The 27,746-nt window shown below is 52.2% G+C and overlaps 1 protein-coding gene across 1 annotated transcript in view; it reads left to right on the top strand.

The window, feature by feature from the left end:
* The window catches only part of LOC133355122 (A-kinase anchor protein 13-like), a 141,463-nt gene that overhangs the window by 74,916 nt on the left and 38,801 nt on the right, over nucleotides 1–27,746 (top strand). The window contains exons 5-12 of the mRNA XM_061572433.1: nucleotides 3,616–3,761; nucleotides 3,928–4,427; nucleotides 6,044–6,305; nucleotides 7,430–7,526; nucleotides 9,355–9,397; nucleotides 9,902–9,958; nucleotides 10,428–10,548; nucleotides 12,982–13,117. Of these exons, the coding sequence (XP_061428417.1) occupies nucleotides 3,616–3,761; nucleotides 3,928–4,427; nucleotides 6,044–6,305; nucleotides 7,430–7,526; nucleotides 9,355–9,397; nucleotides 9,902–9,958; nucleotides 10,428–10,548; nucleotides 12,982–13,117 (1,362 nt within the window). The remainder of the gene's footprint in view (nucleotides 1–3,615; nucleotides 3,762–3,927; nucleotides 4,428–6,043; nucleotides 6,306–7,429; nucleotides 7,527–9,354; nucleotides 9,398–9,901; nucleotides 9,959–10,427; nucleotides 10,549–12,981; nucleotides 13,118–27,746) is intronic.

The raw sequence follows: 27,746 nt of genomic DNA, 5'->3' as shown, positions 1-27,746 counted from the left end.
ACGCACGTGATGCAGGAGCTCTACCTTTCACAATTCACTTCCAGGCAGAGGTCGCAACCGGGTACCCGATACCCAGCTACCCGTACCCGGCCTGGTACGGGTACCCGTTTGCGACCCTGGTGTGGCCGGGTACGGGTACGGGTAGACCGTGAGTCACTGGTGAGTAACTGTTTGTCACTCATTTCCCAACGTCTTGTCTCTTCTCACAATTCAAGTTCCTAGAATCAACCCACCCGCGCCTGCAACATGGCTTCATCCCAGAGGTCGCAATTGGGTACCCGGCCGGGTACGGGTACGGGTACCCGTTTGCGACCCTGGTGCGGCCGGGTACGGGTAAGGAATCAAAACCCGTTTGCGACCTCTGCTTCCAGGGGTCGACGCTGCAGGTTGCTTTACGAACCCGGGCTCAATTTTTTCCCTGCTCAACTGAGCCGAACTTCCGAGGTCCCTCGAGATCGCGGAGCGCGCACGTTCCGGGAGGATCCCGCCGTCGGCGAGTGGGGCCCGGCAACGTGAAAGCGCCGGAGGGCGCCCGCTGTGTTTACGTAACGCGATATCCGTGGACGCTTTATATGGCGACGTTTAAAAATAGGGGCCCGTCCGTCGAGGTGTATTCTTAACCCCCTCCCCTCCCCCTCTCGTGCGTCGTCAAGGCCACGGCGGAGCGGGTGCAGGATCGGGATTGGGAGCGGGATCGGGAGTGGGATCGGGAGTGGGATCGGGAGTGGGATCGGGAGTGGGATTGGGTTTGGGAGCAGGATCAGGAGTGGGTTTGGGATCGGGAGTGGGTTTGGGAGTGGGATTGGGGGTGGGTTTGAGAGCGGAATCGGGAGTGGGTTTGGGAGCGGGAGTAGTTTTGGGAATGGTTTTGTGAGTGGATTTTGGAACTGGTTTGGGAGCCGTTTCGGGAGTGGGTTCGGAAACGTGTCAACGCGCCGAGGGGGGGGGGGGGGGGTGTGCCGCTCCATGCATCACAACGGCGAGGGGCTCCGTCCCGACGAGTCCCAGCGACGCCGTGGCAAGAGTGGCGGCAGGGTCCTGGCGGGTTGGCGTGCCGTGCGTCGCGATAATAAACCCCACGACCTCGTTCTCTTCCAGCCACGGCCAAGATCGGCGGTGAGCGATATCAGAACCGGTCCTGTGGCCGCCCTCCTTCCCTCGGTTTCACCAACCCACACTGACCAGCGTGGCGAAGTATGGCCAGGCAACCCCCCCCCCTCCCCCATGCCCCGCACGGGGTGGAGGATTTCCTCGCGGACCTCATCAACAGGGGATTTACGACAAGGCGGCACATTTGAGATTGATTTCGGGCGAATGACTGAAATTCCTTCATCAGCCATTCGGAGCACTCAGGAACACATTTTAATTGTTTGACAGGTAAGCCTTGCCGATTTTCATAGGCGCCTGCAACAGCACTTGCCCTGGCAAGCCCGTGTGGCTACACGGGGTGTCTTTATCTTTGTGTGCGGTTGTGCACGTGTGTGGCGTGCGTGTGTGTACGCACACGAATGTCAGTCATCTCAGTGGGGAGCAGCAGTGTAGCGGTTAGCGCGCTGTGCTACCAAACCCGGTGATCCGAGTTCGACTCGTGCTCACGCCCAATAACAGTGATGATGATCTGAACCGGTCCTGGACCTCCCCTAGGTCGACTCCACCTCAAATGAGTACCTGGTGCGGTGTGTAGTAAACATCGGCACGAGCGAGATAAAGGCGGCCGGGCGTGGTGCTGGCCACCCACCCCCTCAGGTGCCGTGCTGGCCTTCATAGGTGCTCGCTGACAGCACTTGCCCCAACAGTCTGTTACAGGCTATATTGGGGACCTTTGTATTTGTGTTTTACTTGTGTTTGTGTATGAAACGGCACGCAAGCACGCAATAAGTTCTATGGTGTTTTTCCATGATTGTGGTTATTGTGCACGGTGAGGCCATCATTGTCGCGATAGTAAAATAATCAACGGTTCACTCTCCGTTGCGGTTCCTCATTGTGGGGCGGTGCCGCCGGTATCTCTGCTGGTGGAAATTCTTTTATGTCCCGCCGTGCGCTGGGTTTAAAGATCGTGGGTTCAGCGGACAAGTTTCCACGTTGACGGGGGGGAAATGAAAGCCTCCCACGTGGGTGAGGACTTTTTTTTTTACCTTTTGCGCCGTAACTTTCTCGTCTCCCCCCGAGCGTTAGCGGGACGGCAGCGTCGGATTTCGCGACGTCGTCGTTTTTCTGCCGGTTTTGCCGACGACAGGTGTGAGCGCGACAGTGTCTGGGGGGCGGCGGGACGCGGGGGGGGGTGGTTTACGGGTGTCCCACACGGTTTTCCCGGCGGTTGCGCCGCGCGGATTTTTTTTGGGGAGCCCGGCGCCCCCGGCGTTTCACCGCCGAAGCGGCCCCTGGGATGTCGCGCGCCGAACGGCAAACATCCGTACGGCGCGGGGACTCGGTTGACTCGACCGTGGGGAGCCGTACGGCACGGCCGCGAAAACCACCCATGCCGCTCGTAAAGAGGCCGGTGCCGGTGGGGGTGGCGCTGGGGGTTGCCAGCGGCGATGGTGAAGGGGGGCCCGGTGTGCTAAGTACAAAGCTAGTGGCCGAGAGAGAGCAAGAGAAAACGTAGGCGGAGACGGAAGAGGTAAAAGTACAAATGCCTTAATCGCAAAAATCGCGTAAAACCTTCCAGCGTTTGGCAAAGTCAAGGCCTCCCCTGGTCCCTGTGACGTCTTTTAGAATCGTCGCCTCCGGCCGTCCGGTTTGCTGCTGTCGTGGCACGAGCCAAGGAAAGCGACGAACGAACACGGGCGACGTTAAATCGGAGCTTGTAGGACGGGCTCCTGGTCTCACGGTATTGGGGCCCCGGCCATTGCCAACTCGGCAAGATTGTCGCTGGCCCTGGCGGATTTTTTCCCCGTTTCCCGAGCCAACGGCGTTTTAAAGAGTGATTCCCAGTAGGTCTCGGCAAGGTAAGGTAATTTATCCTTTTTACCGGGTTAAAGGGTAATGTCTAGATTTGAAGTTTTCGTGACTGCAGGGATCCATACTCTTTGGTTCTTTCGGTAGAGTCACGTAGGTATAGATTTTAAATTTTATTTAATTGATTTTATTTTATACCTACGTGACTTTACCGAAAGAACCAAAGAGTATGAAAGGGTAAAGGTGTCGACATGCCAAGGTAAAGGGTAGGGTAAAGGTAGCGTGGAAAAATTACTCGGTAAACACCTTGCTCGCTCAAAGCTCCGTGGCGCAGTCCGTGGCCTCCATTTAAAATTGGAATCATCGAGAGTCATCTATATGAATAAAGCACTCTACCTAGCATATACCTGTTATAAGCCTTGTTCATGTGTAGTAGTACCCCAGTAATTACCCTGTAATCGGGCAATGTGTATGGGGTAAGGGTACAAGGTAGGGTAAAGGTAGGCTCGTTGCTTTTGACCTTTTACCTTATCTTGCTGAGGCCTAATTCCTAGTGCGCTTTAAGGATCCTGTATCAGTGCGCTGTGTGTATGTATGTATGTTGACCCTGCTAATCGGAGCTGCGTGTAATACTCGCTTCTTGTGCGGTATTGATGACATCTAGTGCGGAGTTGGCCCCCCGCGTGAACCAGGGATGCGTTTGTTTGGCCTGCCCAGGTCCCCGAAGGCCGTCGGGGTTGGCCATGATGATGGGTTCGTCCTCCGTGGCCTTTCCGCCCGAGGCCGGCTCTGCGGGGATGCGATGCTCGGAAGGGATCCGGCGAGGCGAGGAGATTTACATCAACAAGTTGGCCATGGAGCAGGTACGCACGGAAGCTCGGTGCCCGCGGATTTGTGGTTACACAAAATTAACTTGAAATGTTAAACTTTCGTCCTTAGCGATAGAGTGCTTGATCATACTCTAGCACACGTGAGGGCAATTCACAGTCATGCTTGCAATCGCCCCAAATCCTGTTGTTGGCTCTGCAGGACGAGGAGGACGAGGAGGAGGAGGACGAGGAGAATGACGATTGCATTCGGCACCACCACCACCTCCACCTCGTCCCGGGCGCCACCACCTCGTCATCCTCCGACGCGCATCGCCCGCCACGGATGGTCACGGCGACGGCGATGGGAAGCCCCGACGACGAGCCACCCGACGAGAACGACCGAGAAGACGACGGTGACGGCGGCGGCAAGGACGACGGCGAGTCGCTCCGCTGGGCGGACCGAGACGCGAGCTCGAGGGGGGCGACCGGAGGCGGCGGCGACGACGATGCCGCCGCCGTTGCCGCAGACGACGAAAACGACGACGAAGACGACGACGACGAAGACGCCGACGACGAGGGTGGATGCGACGCGAACGGGTTCGGCAACGCGGCGCTCAGGTTGTCGCGCCTGCGGATGTCGATGCGCTCGATCTCGCCGGGACGGCGCCACAGCTGGGAGCCGGCCAAGAAGCGCGCGGTCGTCGAGTCCAAGAGGCGCAGGTGAGATACACCGGGGGCCCTGGCGACGTGGCGGTCGGCGTGCCACGCTAGGCAACCCGGCGACACCGAGCTCGATTCCCGCTCACGGCCAACACAGATTATATTGAACCGGTCCTGGGCCGGTTCAGATTAGGTTCGGCCTTTGGAAGCATTGGCACCGGGGGAGACAAAGACAGCCCGGTGCGGTCCTGACCACGACGCTTAGTCGTTTGCCGTTGCCTGCAGTCATAGGTGCTCATTGTCACGCTTGATAGACCGTATGGGAGGGGGTCTTTGTGTGTGTGTGTGCATGCACGTGCACGCGCGTATGTGTGTGCGGGGAGCGGTAGTGTAGCGGTTAGCTCGCTGCGCTACGTAACCCAGCAACCCGTGTTCGATTCCCGCTCACGGTCACCAACACCGGTGACGATTATCTCAAATGGTCCTGGGCCTCCCCCTAGGTCGACCCGGCCTCAGATGAGTACCTGGTGCGGTGTGTAAAAACATCGCCACTAGGGAGACAATGGCGGCCGGGCGGCCTTCATAGGTGCTACTCGCGAACAACACTTGCCCCAGCAGTCAGTTAAGGTTATACGGGGGGGGGGGAACCTTTATCTTTGGAGACTTGAGGGGGCCACAGAGGGGAGAAGGGGGCCAGGCGGTGAGCCAGGACGGAGGGGGCGGGAATTGAAGCGATTGCAGTGGAGAGGAATCGGAGGGACTCGGAGGGGTGGGTCGGGGGTCGGCTCAAAAGTCTGAGATACTGGACCACCATCGCCCAGAGGCTGGGTTGGGATCTGGGGTTTCAGCCGCTGCCCGTCATTAAACCGGGAAGGGCCGCGGTTTGATGGTCCGAAGGCGCCGCACCCAACACTTGAAACCTGGTTTTTCCACTTAATACGGCACGAATTTCAGCTTCTGGGAGTGTTAAACGTCGGGTTTTAACGGACATGCAAATCGACGCCGTTGGCGGGGCAAATAAAGTAAAACCTCGCGTGTGCCCCCAAGTGTGTGGACGAGAGGCCCTCTAAAGTGGCTCGTGAGGTAGTTCTGTGGCGTCAGCTTGCAGGGGGCTCTTCCCCTTTGCAAGGTGGAGATGCCGCTGTTTGCTGCCAGGATTTGCGACGCCCGACAATTGAGGACAAAATTGGGTTGATAAAATATGAGATGTTTATTTTGGAGATAAAAAAAAATCTTACAATTCGGTGCGGTTGCGTGTGTTGATTGTATATCCAGCCTGCCTTGATTTTTATAGTTATTGCTGCTGTCGCATTGTGAATCCTACTGCACCGATAGTGTGTTTTCAATGACACGGTGACTTTTACGGTGGTGTGTTGATGTGGTGGTGATGGTGGTGGTGGTTGTGGTGATTGTCGTATTGGTTGTGGTTATGGTGATGGTCGTGGTGGTCATGGTGGTTGTGGTTATGGTGATGGTCGTGATGGTCGTGGTGGTGGTGGTCATGTTTGTGGTGGTGGTCATGGTGGTGGTGGTCTTGGTGGTGGTCTTGGTGGTGGTGGTCGTGGTGGTGGTGGTGGTGGTGGTGATGGTGGTCGTGGTGGTGGTGGTGTTGGTGGTCGTGGTGGTGGTGGAGGCTGACGGAGCGACCGTGTGCCGCGTGCTTCTCTTGAGAGCAGCGCCAGCGTTGATGAGCTCGACAGTCACAGCGAGGGAGAGGAGGAGCAGGAGCAGGAGGTGGAGGAGGAGGGTGCGCAGATGTCCACCGTGGTGGCTGAGGAACATGGAGAAGAGGGGGAGGACGAGGTGGAGGATGAGGAGGAGGTGGAAAGAAAACGACGTTTGGCAAAAGTGGGAGGCACCGTTGCTGAACGCCCTCAAACGTTAGAGGGGCTTTCGACTCCATTCGGGATTCTCCACGAGCACCACGACCTCTCACCGGCAAGTTTTACCCCCCCCCCCTCTACCCCCCTCCTAACCAGTGGCGGTTCCTGCAAAATCTCTCAGGGGGGGCAAATGTCTGGATGATTGATAAGGATAAGGTCCACCCATGCAATGGATAAATTAACAGCTTAAGCATGTAAAGGCAACTTCACTTCTTTAATATTAATGAAAAATAAAGTGACTCTTACAATACATCTTGTTTGTTTCTATACTCACTATTAAAACAAAGCACTCAAGTTTATTTTATTAAAGATTCCACTAGGTGGCGATAAATTACGTATGATGACGTTAGCACGTATGATGACGTAAGCACGTTAGTGCATGCCCTCCCGGAAGCCATAGAGAATGCATTGGAGCGCCCGCCGTTCGAAAAAAAACATCTTTGAATGTAAGTCTATGGGGCCACTCGGGGCGATTCTCAGCCGGAGTGAAATCGCCCAAAAAGAGGCGGTACTCCACAGAACGTGACATGACGCTGATTGGACTATATCCAGAGGCTGACAGTGACGGCTAGCGTGACTCTGTGGTTGAATGACATTGGTGGTGTGTCGCCCAATCGCCCTAATGAAGAAACCGCCCCTGCTCCTAACCCCTCTCCCTTCTCCTCCGTCCCCCCTCCACATCCTTCTTTGGCCATTAAGTGGTAAACATAACTTTCAAAATAGCTGCATAATTACAGCACGCATTTTTAAATCCATATTTCTAATTTATTTTCAAGATATATAGACATACACACACACACAGGGTCAACCATTTACAGATGCCCCACTCATATAATCGTGGAAATGATTGTAAATGCAAAATGCTGAATTCACTGTTGCGCGACGAGCATCGTTGGTGGCAAAGACGGAGGGGAAAGCTGCCGCCCCCCTCGTGTGGCGTGGAACTCGGAGGTAGTTCTAAACCGCTAAGCCGTTCTCGAACACGGTTGGTTGGTGCACTGGCCTGCCGAGAGATCTGAACGGATTCTTTGTCTCGCGGCGATAACACCACTGTCTCGAGATTGACCTGGGGATAAAATAAATAAGTATAAACAGGACAATCGGTCACTTAAGGTCGCTCTGCTGACCCTGCCTTGGGATTGCCGTTGCCCCCTCCCCCCCCGTCTTTGCGGTCCGCAGGACGGCGAGGAGGCCAGAGCGCTGGGTTTGGGTCCAATGCCCTACAGGAAGTCGGCGATGATGCCACACCTCCAGGACCACGAGCCCTTCATAAACAGTGAGTGGTTTGCCGTGTTACCAGCTTGGAATGTCTTTAACGGAAGGGATTGGGGATGACACGGCTCCACTGCTCTTCTCAAGTGCAGTCGGGCAAGGGCCACCGCCAAATATGGCCATGTGACGCCTCTGCCATCTAGTGGTCATGTGATGCATCTGCCATAAAAAATAAAATAATATATCGTTGGACATTAAACAATTTCCAGGGTCATGCCCCATATGGTGTTTACCAAAATCGGCCTCACATAGCCCGCGTGTGTCTTCTCTTGAGTCTCTTTACTTTCCCCAAAAAAACCTGGATCACTGTCTTGAAAACTGATAATTAATTCATCAAAATCAAGCTTCCTCTGTGAAGGATGATGACTGTGTGCGCTTTACACACGTGCACGCTGTCCATAGCAATGACAAAATAAAAAGTAAATTGAACTGGTCCCCACCATAGGAATGTGGAATTTCCACCACTGGCTCATCGTAGATTTTTTAATCCACACTAGGAAGCAAATCTTTTTGAATCCCCTGCCGAAAATGGTCACTATATTTTCTTTATTATTATCCTTATTTACCTAGGGAAAGCCTCACTGAGTCTCAAAACTTTTTTAGAAGAGTCCTGCCTCGTTGTCTCAGCATTGGCCGACGATTGCCGTGCGTTTCCCAATGAAGTACATTTACGGGACAAAGTTTTTAAGTTTCTCGAGTTTGGACCGTGACGACGGCTCCCGACGGCCCCCCTACTCTTGTTCAAACGACATCACGAGACACACGCGATCTTGTCACGTTGAACATTTGGAGCAGCGTTAGCCCGCAGTATTGACCACAGGGGCTTGCCACGTTCGAACCGCGAACCTCTGCCAACGAGTGGTGCATTGCGCTTCCGCTGGGCCGCGTCGACGTCGGCTGAACGACGAAGCAGTTTTAGCAAAAGTTGGCCGTGTTGGCCTGGTAAAAACCAGCTTGACGGTCTCAGTCCTGTCACCGGTGGCCACCGTCGGGTTGTGTTTCCCGCACCTCCGATTAGCCACGGTTGGCCACGTACAGCGCGAAAGAAGTTCAACGTACATACAAGCGTATGCTACCACTCGGACCGCCGTTGGCCCAGCCTTGCCGAGAGCCACCTGCGCAGCTGGGGCCGGGCTGACTCACTCTTTCCGCGTCCGTTTGTAAATCACGGCGAGCAGCTGCTCGCTGCCGTCGTAAAGTAAACGGGGCAATGGCGCGTGTACGCCCCCCCACCCGCCGCCTCGTCGAGGTGAGTTAGTGCGGCGCGCACGGGTCGGCGCTGTCGCGTCGCCGCAAGCGCTCCGGCCAGGGTCGTTTCCGTACACCCAGCACGCACGCGCACGCTGATACCCGTGTACACACATTGGTCAAAAGACAAAGATTCCCAGGATAGCCTTAACAGACTGTTGGGGCAAGTGCTGTTAGCGAGTAGCACCTATGAAGGCTGGCACGGCGCACGAGGGGGTGGGTGGCCAGCACAAAGCCCGGCCCGCCTTTGTCTCCCCAGTGCCAATTTTTACACACTGCATCAGGTACTCATTTTAGGCTGAGGTGACCTAGGGGAGGCCCAGGACTGGTTCAGATAATCGACACTAGTGTTGGCCATGAGCAGGAATCGAACTTGTGACCCCGGGGTTCATAGCGCACCCCACTAACTAATGCGCCACCACTCCTACATGCACACACGTGCATCCTCATTATTTTATCTTTTCCACTAGAATGATGATGTTGATGGTGGTGCTGGTAGGCGACGATGGTGACGACGACGACGATGTTAAAAGCGTAAATGCGCATTGCTAATCACGCGCGCGATTGTGTGGTCGTATTTTCAGAGTCAAGGTCGCGCAGCGTGTCGTATGTCCCATCACCCGAACGGTACGTTCGCCTCCATCTCAGCTCGGCTTTGCTGTCGCTAAAAATATGCACGCTCCTCGAATAACCTCTGTGCATTGTAGCTGATGAGTATTTTTCCCTATAGAGTTCTCCGTATTGTGGGAGGTATTTATATGTCTCCATGGTTCGTGTAAACAACAAATAGAAAATATTGGTTTGACTGTCATGCAACGAACATTATTCTCAGTTGCAGAGCGGGTGGCTAAATGCTGCCGCCAACACACAAAGGTATCTCAGAGGTAGCTCCATAATGTCTGCTTCCGGGGGCCATTGTCTAGCACGGAGGGATGCACTGCCGTGCGCGAGATCCAAGTGGATGCTTCGGCCAATCGGGTCTCACCAATAGCACAATCGGAATAAATTTGGAAATATCCCACCAAAAAATAATAAAGTTTTTAGAGGACGTTACCCCGCTTTGGTATGGATTGGTAAGAGGTTTGTTCACCTGTTTCTCAAGGTGCATCTGTTGCCCGTGTCTCTTCCCAGGCGGACGCAGTCGGCCACTCTTCCGTCCAACATGAGCCTCTCGTCAGTCATGACGCAGTAAGAACCGCATTGGGGCCCCCCCGCAAGGGCACGTTTTGGGGTGTGTAATGGGCCATGTGCCAGGCCGCGTGCTAGGCCTTGTACCAGGCCTTGTGCCAGTCTTGTACCAGGCCTTGTACCAGGCCTTGTGTCAGGCCTTGTGTCAGGCCTTGTGTCAGGCCTTGTGCCAGGCCTTGTGCCAGGCCTTGTGCCAGGCCTTGTGCCAGGCCTTGTGTCAGGCCTTGTGCCACGTGTTCGGCGCCACCTGATTGCGAGAAGAGGTTACAGTCGGGTGCCTCTTTACGATTCTCTCGTCATATTATTCTGACGCCACTTGCAATCGCCGAATCAGTAAAATAACAATAATTCTAATGATGATGGTGGTGATGATGATGATGATGTATTGCGCCGCTTTGTGACTCCCGCTACTGGAGCTAAGGCCTCCGCAGCATTCCGTGCTCACTGATGATTGCTGTGTGGCGTCCAGGGCGGACGAGCCGGGAGTGGTCTCCCCGAGCAAGCCGGACGGGGAGAAGGCCGGAACCCGGGTGGCGCGAACGTTCAGCTTCCTCAAGAACCGCATGACCAGCACAAAGAACCGCAACAAGGTGGGCTTGGCCGGGCTCTATCTACTGCTGTGTTAAGGATTGCCCCCCCCCCCCCCCGCTCCTTGCAGACAGCGTTCCCGATTGGCCTTTCGTCGTCGGGTCTTGAGCTGTTTCCGCTGCCGGATGAAAGTACAAATCAGAACACCACAGCATAAGCAGACCTCAATTCTCAATACGAATGATGGCAAATTTAAGTCTCCAACGAAGAATGTATTGCTGAAGTGGGCGAGAGAGCTGCCGTGGCAAGAGGTTGTCCTGATGACTGACGCTTGTGTTGTGCCCGAAACGTCGAGAATTGTTTTGTTTTATTTCTAACTACGTGACTTTACCGAAAGAACCAAAGAGTATGGATTCCTGCAGTCACGAAAAGTTTCAAATCAAGATTGAAGAATGTATTCGTCTAAATCAGGGGTTGGAAACCTGCTGCTCCGGAACCGCATGTGGCTCTTCATAGCTGTCAACCCCTTATCAGTGCTTACCTTATTACAGACCAATTCAGACGTTATTGGTCACCCCGTGTCCTTATAAATCTCAACGTTCATCCTACAAAGTCCCATCACAAGGGAGAAACACAAACAAATAGACAATTTTTAGTTGTTGCGCGTATTGAAACAGCTGTACCCCCGTATGGACCTGAAAACTCAATATCCCTGTACAAGAATACGAGTAAACCGTGTGGGTTGACAGGTATGGCTCTTTAAGGACTATTTCGTGACATTATTCATTAAGGACTCACCGTCTCGTATTCACTACATGCATTGTGGCTCTTGAAATATTGAGGGTTCTTTTTTTGTCCGAATGTTTTTTTTACTGTTCCTGTTATTTTGGTTGCTGAAGCCTGATCTAAATAATGGCAACATCTTACCAGTAGATGGCCACGAGTACTGTACGTCTATACTGTCGTGATTTACGGGGTGAGATCCGTCCGGGTGATTGTTGGTCATCACTGGAGCCCGTTGAGATCCGCCACGGTGGATCACGGGGCTCGGTGTCGTAGTGGCCACCGCTGACACAACCCAAAGGAATCCGATCGTGGAACAAGTCAGTGCATGGGGAAATTGACGACACTGAAAGCAGCTTCGCCACCATCCCAGCGATTCGGAGTCCGTATCTTGATTTAGACCGGAGGTTGGAATCCGATGAGCTATGAAGCTCTTTTTCACAGATGTCCAGTAGAGGAGGGGGTGGGGGTGGTTTGACCGAGTACATCCGACACTGCCCGTATATAACTTTTTTATAGAAAACAAAAAAAAATGTTGGGACAAATCGTGTTCTGTCTGGCTCACGGTTATAATCGGTTGACGTGCTACGCGCCAAATCAAAGCAACTCGGTGAATATACGAAAGGTTACCCAAGAATATGAATAGGGTAACCCATGTTGCTTTATTGTTGAAAACGTACATCTTAAATTATGTGAACTTAAAAAAAGAATGTTACGTAAATGTAATGAATCGTATAAACGGAACGAAAATGAAAAGCGACATAGGTGTGAGACGAACATAATTGTTTGCAGACTCGAAACTAAATTAAAGCCATAAGGAATTAATGTATTCACAGCGAGGCCAAATTGAGCATGCAAATGGTACAACAATGAGGCAATGCAAATGAGACGAAAATAACCTGGTATTAAATAGAGTTTTTGGTGTAGGGTTGTGAAATTAATCCACCGTTTCCAATGCTGGAGCCTTATTGGGTGAGAAAACAACAGAGCAGCAAACAAGACAAATGAGACAAAAAAAATCAATCGATTTGTAGAATCAAACCCCCTCATCCTGCAAACCGTGGCAGTCTAAAAAAAAAAAAACGAAAAAATGATTTTATTTTACCGCTATTTTACCCACTGATCCTGTATAGCTGTTTTTCATAAGCGACCCGGCTTTCACAAATGATAAATCAATTAAGTGGCTTATCATCATGTGGAAATAGACACCAGCCAAATACTTTCAATGCATGTTTCTAAATGTGGAGGGACAAACCGGGAGACCCGGAAATAATTCCTCGTGACTGCGGGGAGAACATGCATACTCCAAATATGCAGGCGTGGGGGGTCGGGATCGAAGCCACGGCCTCCTGCATACCAGGCGAGGTACTTAACATCTCCTAGCCACCGTGGTGCCATCAAGTTGCTGGTGTGGGATCGTGGTGGTTCGGCAGTTCCGCCACTGCTCAGCGTTACCAGGCGGTCCATCTGAGCCCTTGTAGCGTAACGAATGACTGACTGCAACGCCGGCGCGTTGAACCGAGTGAGACAAAAAATCATCGACTGTCGAATCCAACTCTGAGCCCGCAACTGTGGGCGGTCGTGTCGCTGGGGTAGAGCGGGGGGGACGGATCGGGGGTGGGTTGGATCGTTCTCTGCCCAATATCTCGTTCTCTTGCTCGCTATAATAACTCTCTCTGGTCTTCACGGTTCTTCCTCCGCTGTTCCCGCAGTCCAAGACCAAGGAGGGCAAGGAGAAGCCACCGCAGGGTGGGGCTCATCGCTTCGCCTCGGCCACCTTCTCCAGCCCCACGCACTGCTCGCACTGCGGGAAGGGGCTGGGATCACGCGACGCCTTGCAGTGTCTCAGTAAGTCACCGCGCACGCACGGTACGTGCCCCTGCACGCTCTGCGGTACGCTGTGCGGGTACCCTCTGCGGTTCTGCTCTGCGGTACGCCCTACGGCAGGGGTGGGGGAACGTCTGGCCCGCGGGCCGTATGAGGCCCGCAAAATTATTTGGTGTGACCCTGCCAAGGCAACCGCAGGCGGGACTCGAAATGCAATAAATCTAGGCGCAAACCTGGAAAAGCAGTTGCGAGTAGCAGCAACATCATCAATACCAGCTAACATCACACGCCTCGCCAAAGAGAAGCAGTTCCAGCCATCACTTTAGGGGCGAGTTAATTAAATGTTTGACCAAATATAACAGGCTAATTTTTAAATTGATAATTTTGTATGGCCCGCGAATGATGTTATACAAATATCCAAATGGCCCTTGGCAGAAAAAGGGTTCCCCACCCCTGCCCTACGGAGGTACGTTTTGCAGAACACACAGACCACCTGGGGCATGTTAACTGGGTTCGATTCCCGGCTTGGGCGCCTCTGTGTGGAGCGTTTGTATGTTCTCTTCGTGTAGAGTGTTTGAATGTTCTTTTCATGGTTTCCCCCGAGTTCAGCAATGGGTATCCTCCAAGCTCTACGATTTCTGTCGATAAAAACACACACAATGTAACTGATATCGACCAAAAACATCCTCGTGCTGACAAATCACCTGGAAAGTTACTCAAGTGGGATTACGCAGCAGCAGCAGCGCCTCCCTACTGCAGCAAAAAAACTAAAAAGTTGCAAGGACCCTCGCGTAAAAGTAACGAAACTCGGCCTTTCTTGGGTGAACTCCCGTAAATAGAAGAACAGGAACGACACGACTAAATACGAGTTGACTTTGAGAAAGAGCATCGCGGTGCAAGTCCGTATGGCCGTTGGCCATTTATTATTCAAGAGCCGCATGGCTCACAGGGCTATACCTAACAAATGAAACTTAACTGAAACAAGGCTGCTGCTGCTGCTGCATGCATACCAGCAGAGGGCAGTGCAGCAATATAAATTGTACTCTACTAGGCCACAAGGTCTATACGTCCGTCCCCCAGCCCCGTCTTTACCGTACTTACCAGTACGGTGAAGTATGGTCAAATAAACCCCACGACTCTTGAGGCATTGGGGGGGGGAAATCCTTCTCATCCAGCAGTGGATTGAAAAAGGTTCTGTAGATGCACTGCAAAAAATACAAGCTCCAGACGGCAGAGGGCGGTAGTGCTCCTGGCTATGGGGAGGAGTAGCCACGCTATTTGTTTGTACCAAAACAGATCAGCAGATAACGTTAACCCCACCGCCTATACGTCCCCTCCACATACAACGTAAACATATCTATCTTCTTACATCATTGCAGCAGCATCGGTTCCACACAAGCAAACTGGTCCGGTTTTTGGCGCACAGTGTCTCGTCAGCAGAGTGAGGCTCGTGTTGAATCGACACTGGTGAACTGCCAGATGTCCATAGACAAGGGAAAACCCCTTCCTTCCGACCTGGGTCCTAGTTTGGCGCGAAGTTGTACAATAAAGTACGGTGGGTCCTCGCTTAACGCGCGGTGTTCGCACTATAACGTGTTTTTCGTGATAACGCAGTTCTTCTGTTACGGAACGTTTCACGCACAACATGAAACGCGCGCACCGTTATAGCGTGGAGCGCACACACCGTTATAGCGTGGAGTGCACACACCGTTACAGCGTGGAGCGCACACACCGTTATAGCGTGGAGCGCACACACCGTTATAGCGTGGAGCGCACACACCGTTATAGCGTGGAGCGCACACACCGTTATAGCGTGGAGCGCACACACCGTTATAGCGTGGAGCGCACACACCGTTATAGCGTGGAGCGCACACACCGTTATAACGCGTTTTCTGAGCAGTCGATGACGAACTGCTCTCTTGAGCTGCGTGGCTCAGTGGAGTGATACTGAGCGTGGAGTGATACAGTAACGCGGCGGCGGACCTCGAGTAATTGGTCCCGCCATCTTACTATGTGCAGGTCCATTGTATCTCGCCAAACTTTATCGCTACCTTGGTTGTGTGCAAATTGTTTTCTCTCACGGTGTACAGGCACAGGTTGGCATTTCTACTTGAGAAACAGAGGCGCAGGGACAGTCGTAGGCAGAGGATATTTTTTTTTCTCTTCAAAATGCTCGGCACAAAGATTTTCAATGTCAAATCACTTGACGGTAAACTCGCTCGCCGCTCGGCGTTTTCCTTTCTCGCGGCGCTCTCTGGGACGCGGCACGCCGTGGTTACGCGACCTCGACACGCGTCGGAGGAGCCGTCAATAATCAAATGCAGGCGTGAAATCGTGGCCCCGTGAAACGTTTGGGCCGTGGCAATTGCACGGGAAGGGCCTTCGTTGTTTCCATTTTTTCTCCCTGCCGATTTTGCCAGACCGAGACGAGGCATCGTCCCCGGCGTGTGCCAGGGTTTCGGGAGCGACGCCGACTCTCGTTACAAACCCAGCGTGCGAGTGCATTCGTTCCTCTCTCTGCCCCCCCCAACCCCCCACCTTGAAAACTATCTCTTCAATATAACTCGCCCTGCAAGTATGGGAGGGGAGTACACGCGGCGATTGGAGAGCACAATGAAACCGCCGGGTCCCTGCTGTGCAGCCAGGGTTGTGCCACACGGAGGAGAGCCCACCGAGAGTATCTTTAGCTATGCTAATCGCTCGCTGCCTCCCAGATTCACTTGCGGCGGTGGGTGGCGGCGGTGGTGGGAGGTGGTGGTGGGAGGGAGAGAGAGCGGGTGAGAAATGGGAGGAGCAAGCGTGCCCCTGACGATATGGAGGTATGTTCTGGTTGGGTGTTGGTCGTGTACCTTGGCCAGTGAGAGGCAATTGAGCCAACAGGGCGGAGGGAAGAACGGCGGGGGAGAGAGAGAGAGAGCCGAGAGAGAGAGGAAGAAGGGACTAGGCCAACAAGAGAGGCAGAGCTGAGGCTGAAAAAAAACGAGCACAGCTCAAGCGAGAGGGAAGCGAGGCTTTGTGGTGGTGGTGGCGGTTGCGGCCGCTGCGGTGTCCGGTTCCGTGGCCGTGGTCAGCGCTTGCCCGCCCGCTCGCCTTCGAGTTTGGGATTTTCTATTTTCTTATTTTTCGACGTTGAGGACGGGGACAGCGGGGGGGGGGGGGGCCTGACCCTCTCCATCTCTCGACATCTCTCGCCACGCACGCTGGGGGTGAGTGTCGGTCCGGGGTGGTGGCGGCGGCGGGGGTGGCGCCGCTTGGCCACTCGCTCGCGCTCCGTCATTCGGCGTCGCTGCCCTTCTTATTTATGTTCTCGTTTGTAAGCCGTACGTGGAATGCGGGGGGCGACCCCGGCGTGGGCTCCGGCTGCCGCCACCACCGCCGATGCCGCTGCCGTTGCCAATTGTCGGTGTGGGACTTTGAGCGAGTGGTGGTGTGGGGGGGGGGACCCCCACAGTTGAATGTTGTCAAGTCCAGATGGACGAGCGAGGGAGCCGGCAGCGAGGGAGGCGACAGGGGAGAGCGAGATCGGCTGGGGACGTTACCCCTTTGTCGTGAGCGGCCCTTCTGAAACGTCCCTTGATTTGCAGGACCGGCCCACAGCGCGTGTGTGTCTGTGTGCGTATGTGTCTGTGTGCGTGTGTGTCTGTGTGCGTGTGTGTCTGTGTGTGTCTGTGTGTGTGTCTATGTGTGTGTCTGTGTGCGTGTGTGTGTCTGTGTGCGTGTGTGTGTCTGTGTGCGTGTGTGTGTGTGTCTGTGTGTGTGTGTCTGTGTGCGTGTGTGTCTGTGTGCCTCTGCGCGTCTGTGCGCATGTGCGTCTGTGCGCGTCTGTGTCTGTGCGCGTCTGTGTCTGTACGCGTCTGTGCGCGTCTGTGCGCGTGTGTGTGTCTGTGCACGTGTGTGTCTGTGTGCGTGTGTGTCTGTGTGCGTGCACGTCAGCGAGAGGAGAAGGGGCATAGATCAGGATCCGCACAATGGCTCGCCAACCCTCATTGTGTGTGCGCTCTGTGCTCCACTGTATGGATCCACTGTCGTCACTCTTAAGCTGTTCTGCTCGAATTGCTTTCGTGCCCTAATCGCGTTCCAGTCCAGTTTAGCCGGCGTTCGCTCTGCAACGAGAGGGAATAAAATAAAATGCGCGCTCCTTGCTCACTCCACTGCTGGATGAAGGCCGTGTTGGGTCACGGGGGTTATCTCAACCGTGTACTTCGCAGTGCTGGGCCAAAAAAGAGAATTTTCCTCGCGAATATAAATACTCAATAATGGTCTGGCTAAAACATCCAAAAGCAGGACTCTCCTGAAACAGGTTCATGAGACTTTGCCAAGGCTTTCTCAAGCGAAAGAAAAAATTTGCGATAATGGTCCACATTCGTTTGGGTGTTTACGTGTTGCATAACTGCTGATTCACATCGCTTTGTTGTTCGGGGGCTGTTTGAGGGGTTCTTTGACCGTACTTCACCACGCCGGTCATTGTGGGTTGGTGAGAGGAGGCACCCAGGACCAGTTCAAGTATCGCTCGCCGCTGAGGTTACCCGTGGGACAGGAATCGAACTCGAGTGTCGCCGGGTTCGTATTGCAGCGTGTGAATCGCAGCCCTACCCAGCGTAGGTCTTGTCTTTGTTGGTGTGTGAGTGGGGAGCGGTGGTGCAGCGTTTAGCGCTACGCTGCGCTACGAACCTGGTGACCCGGGTTCGATTTCCACTCACGGCCAACACCGGTGACGATTATCTGAACCGGTCCAGGGCCTCCCCTAGGTGGACTCGGCCTCAAATGAGGACCTTGTGCGGTGTGTAAACTTTGCAACTAGGGAGACAAAGGCGGCCGGGCGTGGTGCTGGCCACACACCCCCTCGTGCACTTTGTCGGGCTTCATAGGTGCTCGCTTAACTGCACTTGCCTCGACAGTCTGTTAAGTCTTTCCAGAGGATCTTTGTCTTTGTTGGTGTGTGATATGTCTGTGTGTGTGTGCGTGATTCCTTGGTGTATACGTTGGGGTAACTCTCCGCGTGTCTCTGGGCAGATTCACTGGGTCCTGGATTTCATCGTTCTAAACGAGACGCAAAAAGACGTGCGAGAGAGAGAGAGGGCACACTGCGATCGTGAGAGAAAAAAACCATCGAAGAACAGGGCCGTCAAAAATAAATTAGATCGAGTCGACCGACAGCTTTTGACGCTCTTGCATCCCGCACGGAGGCCGTCCGCCCCCTCTACGCGTGTTGTTCGGCGTGTGCACGTGTTGTTGCGTGGAACTCGCGCTCCGTTGCGATGTTGGGTTTTTTCCCATCGTTCTTCGACATCGATTTGGTCGGAGCTTGCCCGGCGATCTTCTTGAGAAGCTGCTCCTCACTCCCGGCAGGGCCCGCCGGTAACTCGCTCGCGTCCATGTGATGCACATTTTTTCCCCGCACGTAAGCAATTTCTTCTCGTCAACAATAACAACGGATGACGCATATTATGTCATAACTCCCCCCAACCCCCCCTATTTCTACACGGATAAAAAACGAGACGAGGCTGTCTCTGGTGTAGGCCAATCGGTTTCAAAGACGATGCATGCATTACCAGAGCATGTTTCTTTGCAGGATTTGCCACAAGTACGTGTGGCTAATGCACACTTTTGATGCCTTGCAATAGGTTTCTTTTTTGGCGCTTGAACATCTTGACACCTCCAGTTGTCTTGCCATAAAGAGCAAAAGTCCAATTCTCCTTTGTTTTTTGACAACTTCTGCGACCGCCCGCCCGGTTTTACAAGGCTGTCGCGCTGTCTGTGACTTTTGTCACCACCATCCATCACTTTTGAGCCCTGTTAACTCGGCCCTACTAAATATTAGTCGCTTCGGTGCTGTTGTGACCCTTGCAGAAGGGAGTCTTCTTGCCTACATGCCGTGCCAACCCATATGGTTTAGCCCGTATTCTTGTGCAGGGAAATTGAGTTTTCAGGTCCATACAGCATACATCCGTTTCAATAGAGGCCAACAAAAAAATCTAATTTTTTGTCTGTTTGTGTTTTTCCCTTGTGATGGGACTTTGTAGGATGAACGTTGAGATTTATACGGGTACGGGGGTGACCAATAAGGTCTGAATTGGCCTGTAACAAGGTAGGGCACTGATAAGGGGTTGACAGGTTTGTAGTGGTAAGTACTAGTGGTGAGTGTACTCGTGGAGATTGTCTATTTGTCTGTGTTTCTCCCTTGTGATGGGGCTTTGTAGGATGAACGTTGATATTTATAAGGGTACGGGGGTGACCAATACGATCTGAATTGTTCTGTAACAAGGTCGGGCACCGATACGGGGTTGTGTCGGGGTTTTCTCCGGGCTGTCCGGTTTCTCTCCCGCAAGTAAAACTACTCTGCCGGGAAATTAGCCGAGCGATTCCAACTCTGCATTCACCTGCAGCAGCTCCGCACGCAATTGTTGGTATGTGTGTTGTTGTGTGTGTTTGTTCGTTTACTCGCTGTGTTACGACCGCACTGGGTGTTACAGAGATCACCACCAACTGTCAGGCGAAGACTCCACACCCTGCCCTTTGAAGCGACCTGTATATTTATTTTTTATTGCAAAAAACATGCTCACTTTTTGTTACTGTTGGGTGTGTGCCAATAAATCTACCTGGGCAGGACTGCTCGTCAAACCAGCTCCGATACACACGTGTGATCGACTGTACAGGAGGGGGGGGGGGGGGGTACGTGTGTTGTGTCTGTACATCGCAGAGCCCTTGAGTCGGCCCACCGCTGGATCACTACCTCTGTCTGCACCACGCCATGCGGGCCGCGGGGGTTTATCTTTGACCGTACTTCACCGCACGCTGGCCAGCCCCGGTTGGTAAAGGCGTAGGGGGGGTGGCGTAGATGTTGCAGCGTACAAGTACAGTACAACACTTGTTTTCACCTTTTGCCGTTCTCTGGTCTGACACCCTAAAGAAAGCTGTTTCTGGTGTAGACCAATCAGTTTCAAGGACAATGCATATATACTTATCGGAGCATGTTTTGTTTGCGTGCTCACCACAACTACTGTGTGGGTAATGCAGACGTGAATCCTTGAAAAAGGGGTCTATTTGGTGTTTCAACATCTAACAGCTCCTGTTTTATTGCCAGACTGGGTAAAACCCATTCTTTTTTGTTAATACTCTGGTTCTTTTGGTAAAGTCACCTAGGTATAAAATGAAATGAATCACGACGTTTCGGGCGCAACACAAGCGGCCGTCATCAGGTGGGAAAGCATGGTCTGCTGCTGAGGCAGACTGTTTTAAAAGGTTTGAAATGGGTGTAGCCCAAGGGTCATAAAGAAGTGGCCGGGGCTAGTGATGTTAATGTGAGAAATGAGCATGTAACTGTAAGATAGGAGGAGAGCGGCCTTCTTAACGAGGGCACGGAAGTGGCTATATTTGTTCATACTTGTCTTTTGCTGCCCTTCCATCTTGCTGACAACGTAACCCAATTGCAGTGGCCTATATCATCGGTCTTTATTCATGCATAGTCGTCGCCCATCCGCCGAGTACCGCCCAGGCGTAACCCTGCTGAGTTTCTGACATCCAATCCGATACAGTGGTACGATCCCAGACACGGAACACGATCCCCCGATGGTAGGATCCCACACATTTGTTATGGAAGTCGGAATGTATTTATGCGTGACTCGGTGTGCGTGTGTGCGGCCTTCGTCCACCAGTGGACTGATGTTTACGTTTGTACGTCACGTATGTCTGTGCATCCACATGTGTGGCTTGAGGACTGCTTAGGTTTTCGGAAACATTGGCACCGGGGGAGACAGGTGGCATCCGGGTGCAGTTCTGACCACGCCACTTAGTCGTTTGCTGTTGCCGGCCGTAATAGGTGCTCATTCGCACGCATGCAGATCCGTATGGGTGGTCTTTGTCTTTATGTGAGTGGGGAGTGGTAGTGTGGCGGTTAGTGCACTGCACTATGGACCCGATGACCCGAGTTCGATACCCGCTCACGACCAGCACCAGTGACGTTTATCTGAACCAGTTCTGGGTCTCCCCTAGGTCGACTCAGGCTTAAATGAGTACCTGGTGCGGTGTGTAAACATCGCCACTGGGGAAACAAAGGCGGCCGGCCGTGGTGCTGGCCACCCACTGCCCTCGTGTGCCGTTCCGGCCTTCATAGGTGAAACTCGCTAACAGCACTCGCCTCAACAGTCTGTTAAGGCTACACGGGGGATCTTTGTCTTTGTGTGTGTGTGTACCAACCCGCTTGCCCTTGGCTCGGGGTAAACATGCCGAGTAGATTACAGACACCGCGCTAATTGCAAGTAGGAAAGAGCACTTCCACGACGTGCAGTCGGAGCCCATGCTTGGCACCACATGGGGTGAAATATGCTGCTTGAGTCCACCGCGGGCAGAAGGCTTGGATCGCAATGACCGTCTGTTTCACGTGCATGCTTCACATTCCCCAATGAATAATTTGCATGTATTTGTAAGGCGCCTTCCACGAATGTGGGATCAGGAGAGGCCACGAGAGACAGAGAAGCTAAATAGAATAAACGGACTTAGGAAGATGTGTTTATTTTTTCATACGAGACTTGCAAGTATCCACATTATTGAATAAACGAATTTCCAACAGTCGGGAATTCCACGACCTTGGCACAGACACAGCGAGTGGCCAGCCGGGATCGAGGTTCGCACAGAAGGGCAGAGTCTTTCCATGTTCCCGAGATGAGTTGCATCGCAATCTGGGTTTTCCCAAAAATTGTATTTTCTTACAAAGCACACGGAGATACCCTTATATAAAGCATCATTACGTTCGTGCAAAGCTACCGCCCGATTAATTGCCATCATCCAAGTTTGTGCTGGAGAGATAAAAGATTTGAGTTAATCATTGTTAGCATTTTGTCACCTTATGTAGTACCGATGAGCCACTGTTTGGGCCAATCACAATTACAAACAACAACAACAACAACGTGAAATAAATGACATTTCCAGGGACATTGTTGTCAATTGTAAATTTGCAGTTACAATCATAATTGGCCCCAGGTCAGCTGCAGTTTATTTTAGTTGGTTTAATCAGGTGAGACCTAAAAACGAGGATATTCTCATTGGCAAGAGTGACCTGATTCATGGAAAGTTACAAAAAGCGAAGGGAAAATAACACAAACAGGGAGAGGAATGATCGCATCACCTGAAAAGTAAAAATTATCGCGCGAGTATGTGCCAATATTAAGTAAATATATGCAGCTGCACATAGCGGCGGGTAAAGTGTGGAAGAGTAGGCCAAAGCACCCTCGAGAGGTGCTCTCCAGAGCTCCTTCGTGTAGAGGCCCTTCCTGCCTGCAGTGGCTTGAGCAAGCAATTGCAGGGCTGTGCCTTGACTTTAACTTTGATCAAATATAATATATAACGTCCGTTCCAATTGCCGTTAGTGCCACGGTGGTGAGATGTTAACTACCTCGCCTGATATGCAGGAGTTCGTGGGTTCGATCTCGACCCTGACGCCTGTTGTATATTTGGAGTTTGCGTGTCTCTCTCTCCCCGAGGTCGCGTGGATTTTTCTCCAGGTCCTTTTTTTCCCCCCCTCCTCATTGAGAATCAGCATGACGCATTTAGAGAGTATTTGGCTGCTGCCTTCAATTGCCTCGTGATGATGAGCCACTCCGTTGAGCTAGAATTTGCGATAGCCAGGTTGCGTCTGAAAAACAGCTATGCAGCTCGGTCGGCCGTACCCGGTAAAATAAAAAAAATAGTTTATAGTTTATCGGTTAGTTTGGGTGCCGCCACCCCATGCCCGGTCCGGTGGACCTTGCGTCTTCGTCAGCCGTTTAATAAATTGACGGAGGGGGCAGCAGCGGTGGCGATGGTGGGAGGTTGTTATTGGGCTCGTGGGGGGGGGGGGGGGGGGGTGGTCGTGGCCTCTCAGCATCTCCCCCGTGCCCCAGGGAGTCTCTGACGCGGCCTCCTCCTCTCCGTCACACCATGTGCGGCAGAGATGCCGCGCTGTACTCGTTCAGTTTGGCCGCATGTTGTTGTTGGGTTCCCCCCCCCTCCCCCTTCTGGTCGGTCGGTCGCCAAACTTTTTCACAATGTCCAGTGGCAGCAGCTCTCGACGCAAGCAAAACCAAGCAGAAGCCTTTTTAGGGTCCCAAGGAGCTCAAGGTGCCCAGAATTAATTAATTAAAAGAATAGGGCTGCACCAAATGGAACTAAGATCCCTTAAATTTCGATTTAAAGCTTTCGTGACTGCAGGGATTCATCTTCTTGGTTCTTTCGGTAAAGTCACGTAGAAGGGAAATAATAAAATAATAAAAATAAAACATAATAAAATACAAATGTATTTTATTATGTTAAATGTTTATTCTTTTATTATTTCCCTTCTACGTGACTTTACCGAAAAAACCAAGAAGATAAGATCCCTTATATATGAAAAAAACATTTTAGGAAGTTCATAATTATAAAAGGACACCATTCAAATAATGTAAATAGGTATCATCCCGGTACTTTTGATTTGTTCACACAACTGTGTTGTGATTACGTTACGTAGCTCATTTGGTGTGTGATTGTTTGTGATCACGTGACGTTCGCAGCAGTTATTTCTACTCGGGCCTTCAATGGATGCTGACGCCACCACTCCCCTCTGCCATAGAAATGCAGAAAATATAAACCACTGGCTCAGATGCGTGTCTCTGCTCACTATAATGCATGATGGTGAGGTTAGATTGCAATACATTGCAATACATTAAATAATAAAAATAAATATGCTGCGACTGTCGCCCTTTCATCCACCTCCATTGGTCTGTGCTGCAACCCGCGGTGGTCAACGCGTTCCCGCCGGGGCAGAAATCGTGATTCTAGATTTGAAGCTTTCGTGACTGCAAGGATTCATACTCTTAGGTTTTGTCGGTAAAGTCACGGAGACTTGTGTTGCCTCCGAAACGTCGTGAGTTATTATTTGATTTGTATGACTATATGAATTTGTTTATTTATTTATTTTTATTTATTTTTACCTACGTGACTTTACCGAAAAAACCTAAGAGCAGAAATCGTGAGTTCTGCTCGAACCTAGTGCCGCACGTTCACGTGAACTCGGCTCAAGAAAAGTGCCGGTTGCTTCTCTGCGATGGCAACTTTCCATGCGTTTTAGTCGCCATGCATATACCCTTTGGCCTTGACATCCCTATTGTCTCCTGAGCCTAAAGGTCTGGTCATCGCAGAGGCAATTGGTCCCACGGGATTTCTTGCAGGCACGACGTTTTTCACAAAAGCACCAGATTCCTAACTGCACGGCAGGGCGCAAAACACATCTGCGGTATGGACAGGTGGGCTTCCGCGGGTTCAGAAAGGTCAGGAACCACTGATCTCGAGGGGTCATTAGAGAGCCGCTCTCGATGGTGCTTTGGCCTACTCTTCCACGCTGGCTGGACACCTTGGAAGAGGTGGGAACACCCACGCTTTACCCAACGACATGCAACCCCCGCCGGCCGAATTACCGTCGTGCACCCGTTTATACCTCTGGGTGGACAAGAGGCAGGGAGGCCATTTAAGGAACGCTCCCATTGCTTCAACTGCCGGGCGGGGAGATGGAATCGAACCGGCGACCTCTGTATTCCTAAGTCACTGTTTCACACGGAGTGTGGCAATCATCGAATGGAACCAGGCGGCTCCATCTGACGAGCGCAGCTGCGTAGGCAACGCTTGCAACGAGCACTCGGGATGAATGCGGGAGCGTGCACGTTTCACGAAGTGCGGGGCCTATACTCGGAATTAGCGCGGCACCAGACCTTGTCCGGTCGCTGCATGCGGGCGGCTTAAAATGGTGCAGGCCATGTGTTCTCGACCCCGCCGCTGAGCTATGCGGTGTAAAGGTGTGTGTCAGTGTTCTGGGAAACACTACCCTAAAGATAACATCAGATGATGATAAGAACCCTGCTTTTCATCACAGGCTTGCAAATATTTTTTTTTCCAGTTGTAAATACCAGAAACAGATGTTTGTTGTTAATTTAGAGTATGGAGTAGAGCATGACTGTCTGGTTATTCGGTTAAAGATAACTACCTGCTTTCTGTTCGATCGCTGAGCTAACCAAATAACCCCATGTAATAGTCTCATCACTCGTACCGCCGGAGGTGATGGGCGGGGCTTGGTGACATCATCAGCCACGTCACACTGGGCGTGGCTTGTCGGGGGTTTCCTGCCTTCGGGGCGGCAGCATGTGGGGGGATGGGTGGTCACCCCATTTTAAAGGGGCTCACAAACTTGAGTGGGTTAGTGGCCCTTCATGGATTCATCGTCCTCACGCTCGCAGAATTCTCATTCATTTGTCGCTGTCCTTAACGTCAATGTGTCGGGGGTGTGATCACTCGGGTGAACACACATGACCAGTGTAGAGGTGTGTGTGTGCGTGTGGGGAGCGGTAGTGTAGCGGTTAGTGCGCTGCGCTACGAACCTGGCGTTTCGAGTTCGATTACCGCTCACGGCCAACACCAATGACTGGTCCTGGGCCTCCCCTATGTCAACTCGGCCTCAAATGAGTACCTAGTGCGACATGTAAAAGCATTGCCACTAGGGAGACAAAGGCGGCCGGGCGTGGTGCTGGCCACCAACCCCCTCATGTGCTGTGCTGGCCTTCATAAGTACTCGCTAACAGCACTTGCTCCAACAGTCTGTTAAGGCTATACGAGGGATCTTTATCTTTGTTAACTGGAACCATTTTAGTGAGGCTATAAAGCAAAAATTTATAATAGACGATTGCTGGGGCAGCATTTAGTCAGAGTTCCTATAACAATTGGACACCTTTTACACTGTAAAACCATCGCCAAGGGTGGTTGACTGGCTCGGAGATCGGAGCTCTGAGCCAGCACCACTGAGAGCCTGGGTTCGAATCCAGTCAAACGCCCAGGATTGATCCGGGTTCTCAAGTGTAGCGAGTTAATAGTTTCAGCCTGGTCATGAATGGCTGCATACATACAAACATATATACAGTAAAATCTTGGATTTCGAGTAACTTGGTCTGTGAGTGTTTAGCACAACGAGCAAACGTTTTAAATAAATATTAATTTGATAAACGAGCGAGGTCTTGCAATACGAGTAGTACGTGTATACGCTTTGTCTGCCGAGCATCACGTGATTACAACTGACAGACGAGTGCTTTGGATTACAAACACGTTCCCGGAACGAATTATGCTCGCAATCCAAGGTTTTACTGTATATAGAAAACCCAACATCTAAATTTGGTTCTACCGTGAATTTGGCCACCAAATTCCTTCTCTGAGAATTAAAAATCATCAGTTCCACGTCACGAGACGAACGTTTATCTTTTAGCGGGATGGGTGGCAAAGTGCCCCCCCCCCCCCCCATGTGGATAAGAATTCACTCGAAGTAGGGAGCTCAGAAGTAGCTCCGTGAGATGCGCTTCCACGGACTGCTCTCTCACGTCAAGCGTTTTCTCCTCTTTGTGTGATTTGTGAGTGGATTTGGGATAAAGTTGTGGTGGGGGGGGAGAGGAAAGACAAACAGGCACGTGCCCTTGCATGTGGTGGGTTGTTGGTGCACTTTGTGCACTTGGCCTGGCACAGGCACCGTGATGATGTGACCGGTACTTAGTGGCGAATGGCGGGTTGGTGGGTGTTGGCCATAACACGGCTGCGTGCAAGACGGCTTGAGCTCTTCGGTCGAACTTTTGTGTGCACGTGGGTGCAGGTGACTTGGCTCGCCTGTTCAGGTGTGGAATTCTGTGGGTTTTGTGGAATTGATCAGTGTATGATGATGACGATGATGATGATCAAGTACTTAACGATTTATCCCCACCCGACCGAAGAATGTGATACATTCGATCATGATTCAGGGGTTGCAAGTCAATAAAAAAAATCTATTATTGTTGTCTTGTTTTTCCCCCCATCTTGTTTTCATCTCATTTTTATGCCATTTAGCCTAAAGCTAACAGTGTGTAGCATTTGCACGCAGGTTAAAGAATAACCTCTCACGCGCTCGACTCGATTCGTTCATCGTTGTGCGTCAGAATTAACTTTCATCAACCATCCAGTGCATTGTTATACGCCTGAAGGTAATGACGCATAATCCTAATTGTATTTTACGTTGCGTCATCCGTACATATTGCATCGCGTGGGGGCTTGTAATGCGCACATAGGCGCGGGAAACCACGGACGAAACGGGAAGGCTGCCCGAACCGGAGCCAAAAATTGCCCAAGCTCTGTGATCCTATATTGGAATATTTGGCCAATTCCGTCAGCGGCGACTGCTGCTGCCGACGACGACGCCGTCGCACTTACTGCCGATGAGGATCGCGAAGAGAGCAGCGGACAGTGACGGACGATCTGCGAGGATGGTGACGATGACGAACAGTAAAACAATGATGAACGTGTTGGGGGTGTACAGTCGGGGTTATCGTTGTTTTACCTGTAGGATCACAGCGACGATGTGCAGGCCACCGCCCGTGCCCCCTCCCTCCCTGTACCCCCCCCACCCCCAGTACCTGCCTGGTCCTGTTCTGTGTGGGTGTAGGCAGACAAAGTCTTAACCGCGGTCGTCGCCATCACGTGCTCATTCCGACCCAGTCGGTTGTTTTTGCAATAAAAGGGAGCCCTCGGATTTCGCTGCAGGCAACCGCCAATGTACAGACGATCGCTCCTCGAGCGCGCAGAGTGGAACAAATTCTCAATCGAGGTGTGTCGATGCAACCCAAATTCCATTGCCTTG

Source organism: Lethenteron reissneri, chromosome 50 (genome assembly GCF_015708825.2).
Source record: "Lethenteron reissneri isolate LAM-NWPU_2019-01 chromosome 50, ASM1570882v1, whole genome shotgun sequence".
Classification (NCBI taxonomy): Eukaryota; Metazoa; Chordata; class Hyperoartia; order Petromyzontiformes; family Petromyzontidae; genus Lethenteron; species Lethenteron reissneri.
Note: the sequence above shows the minus strand (reverse complement) of the source record. Positions and strands in the feature narration are given on the sequence as shown.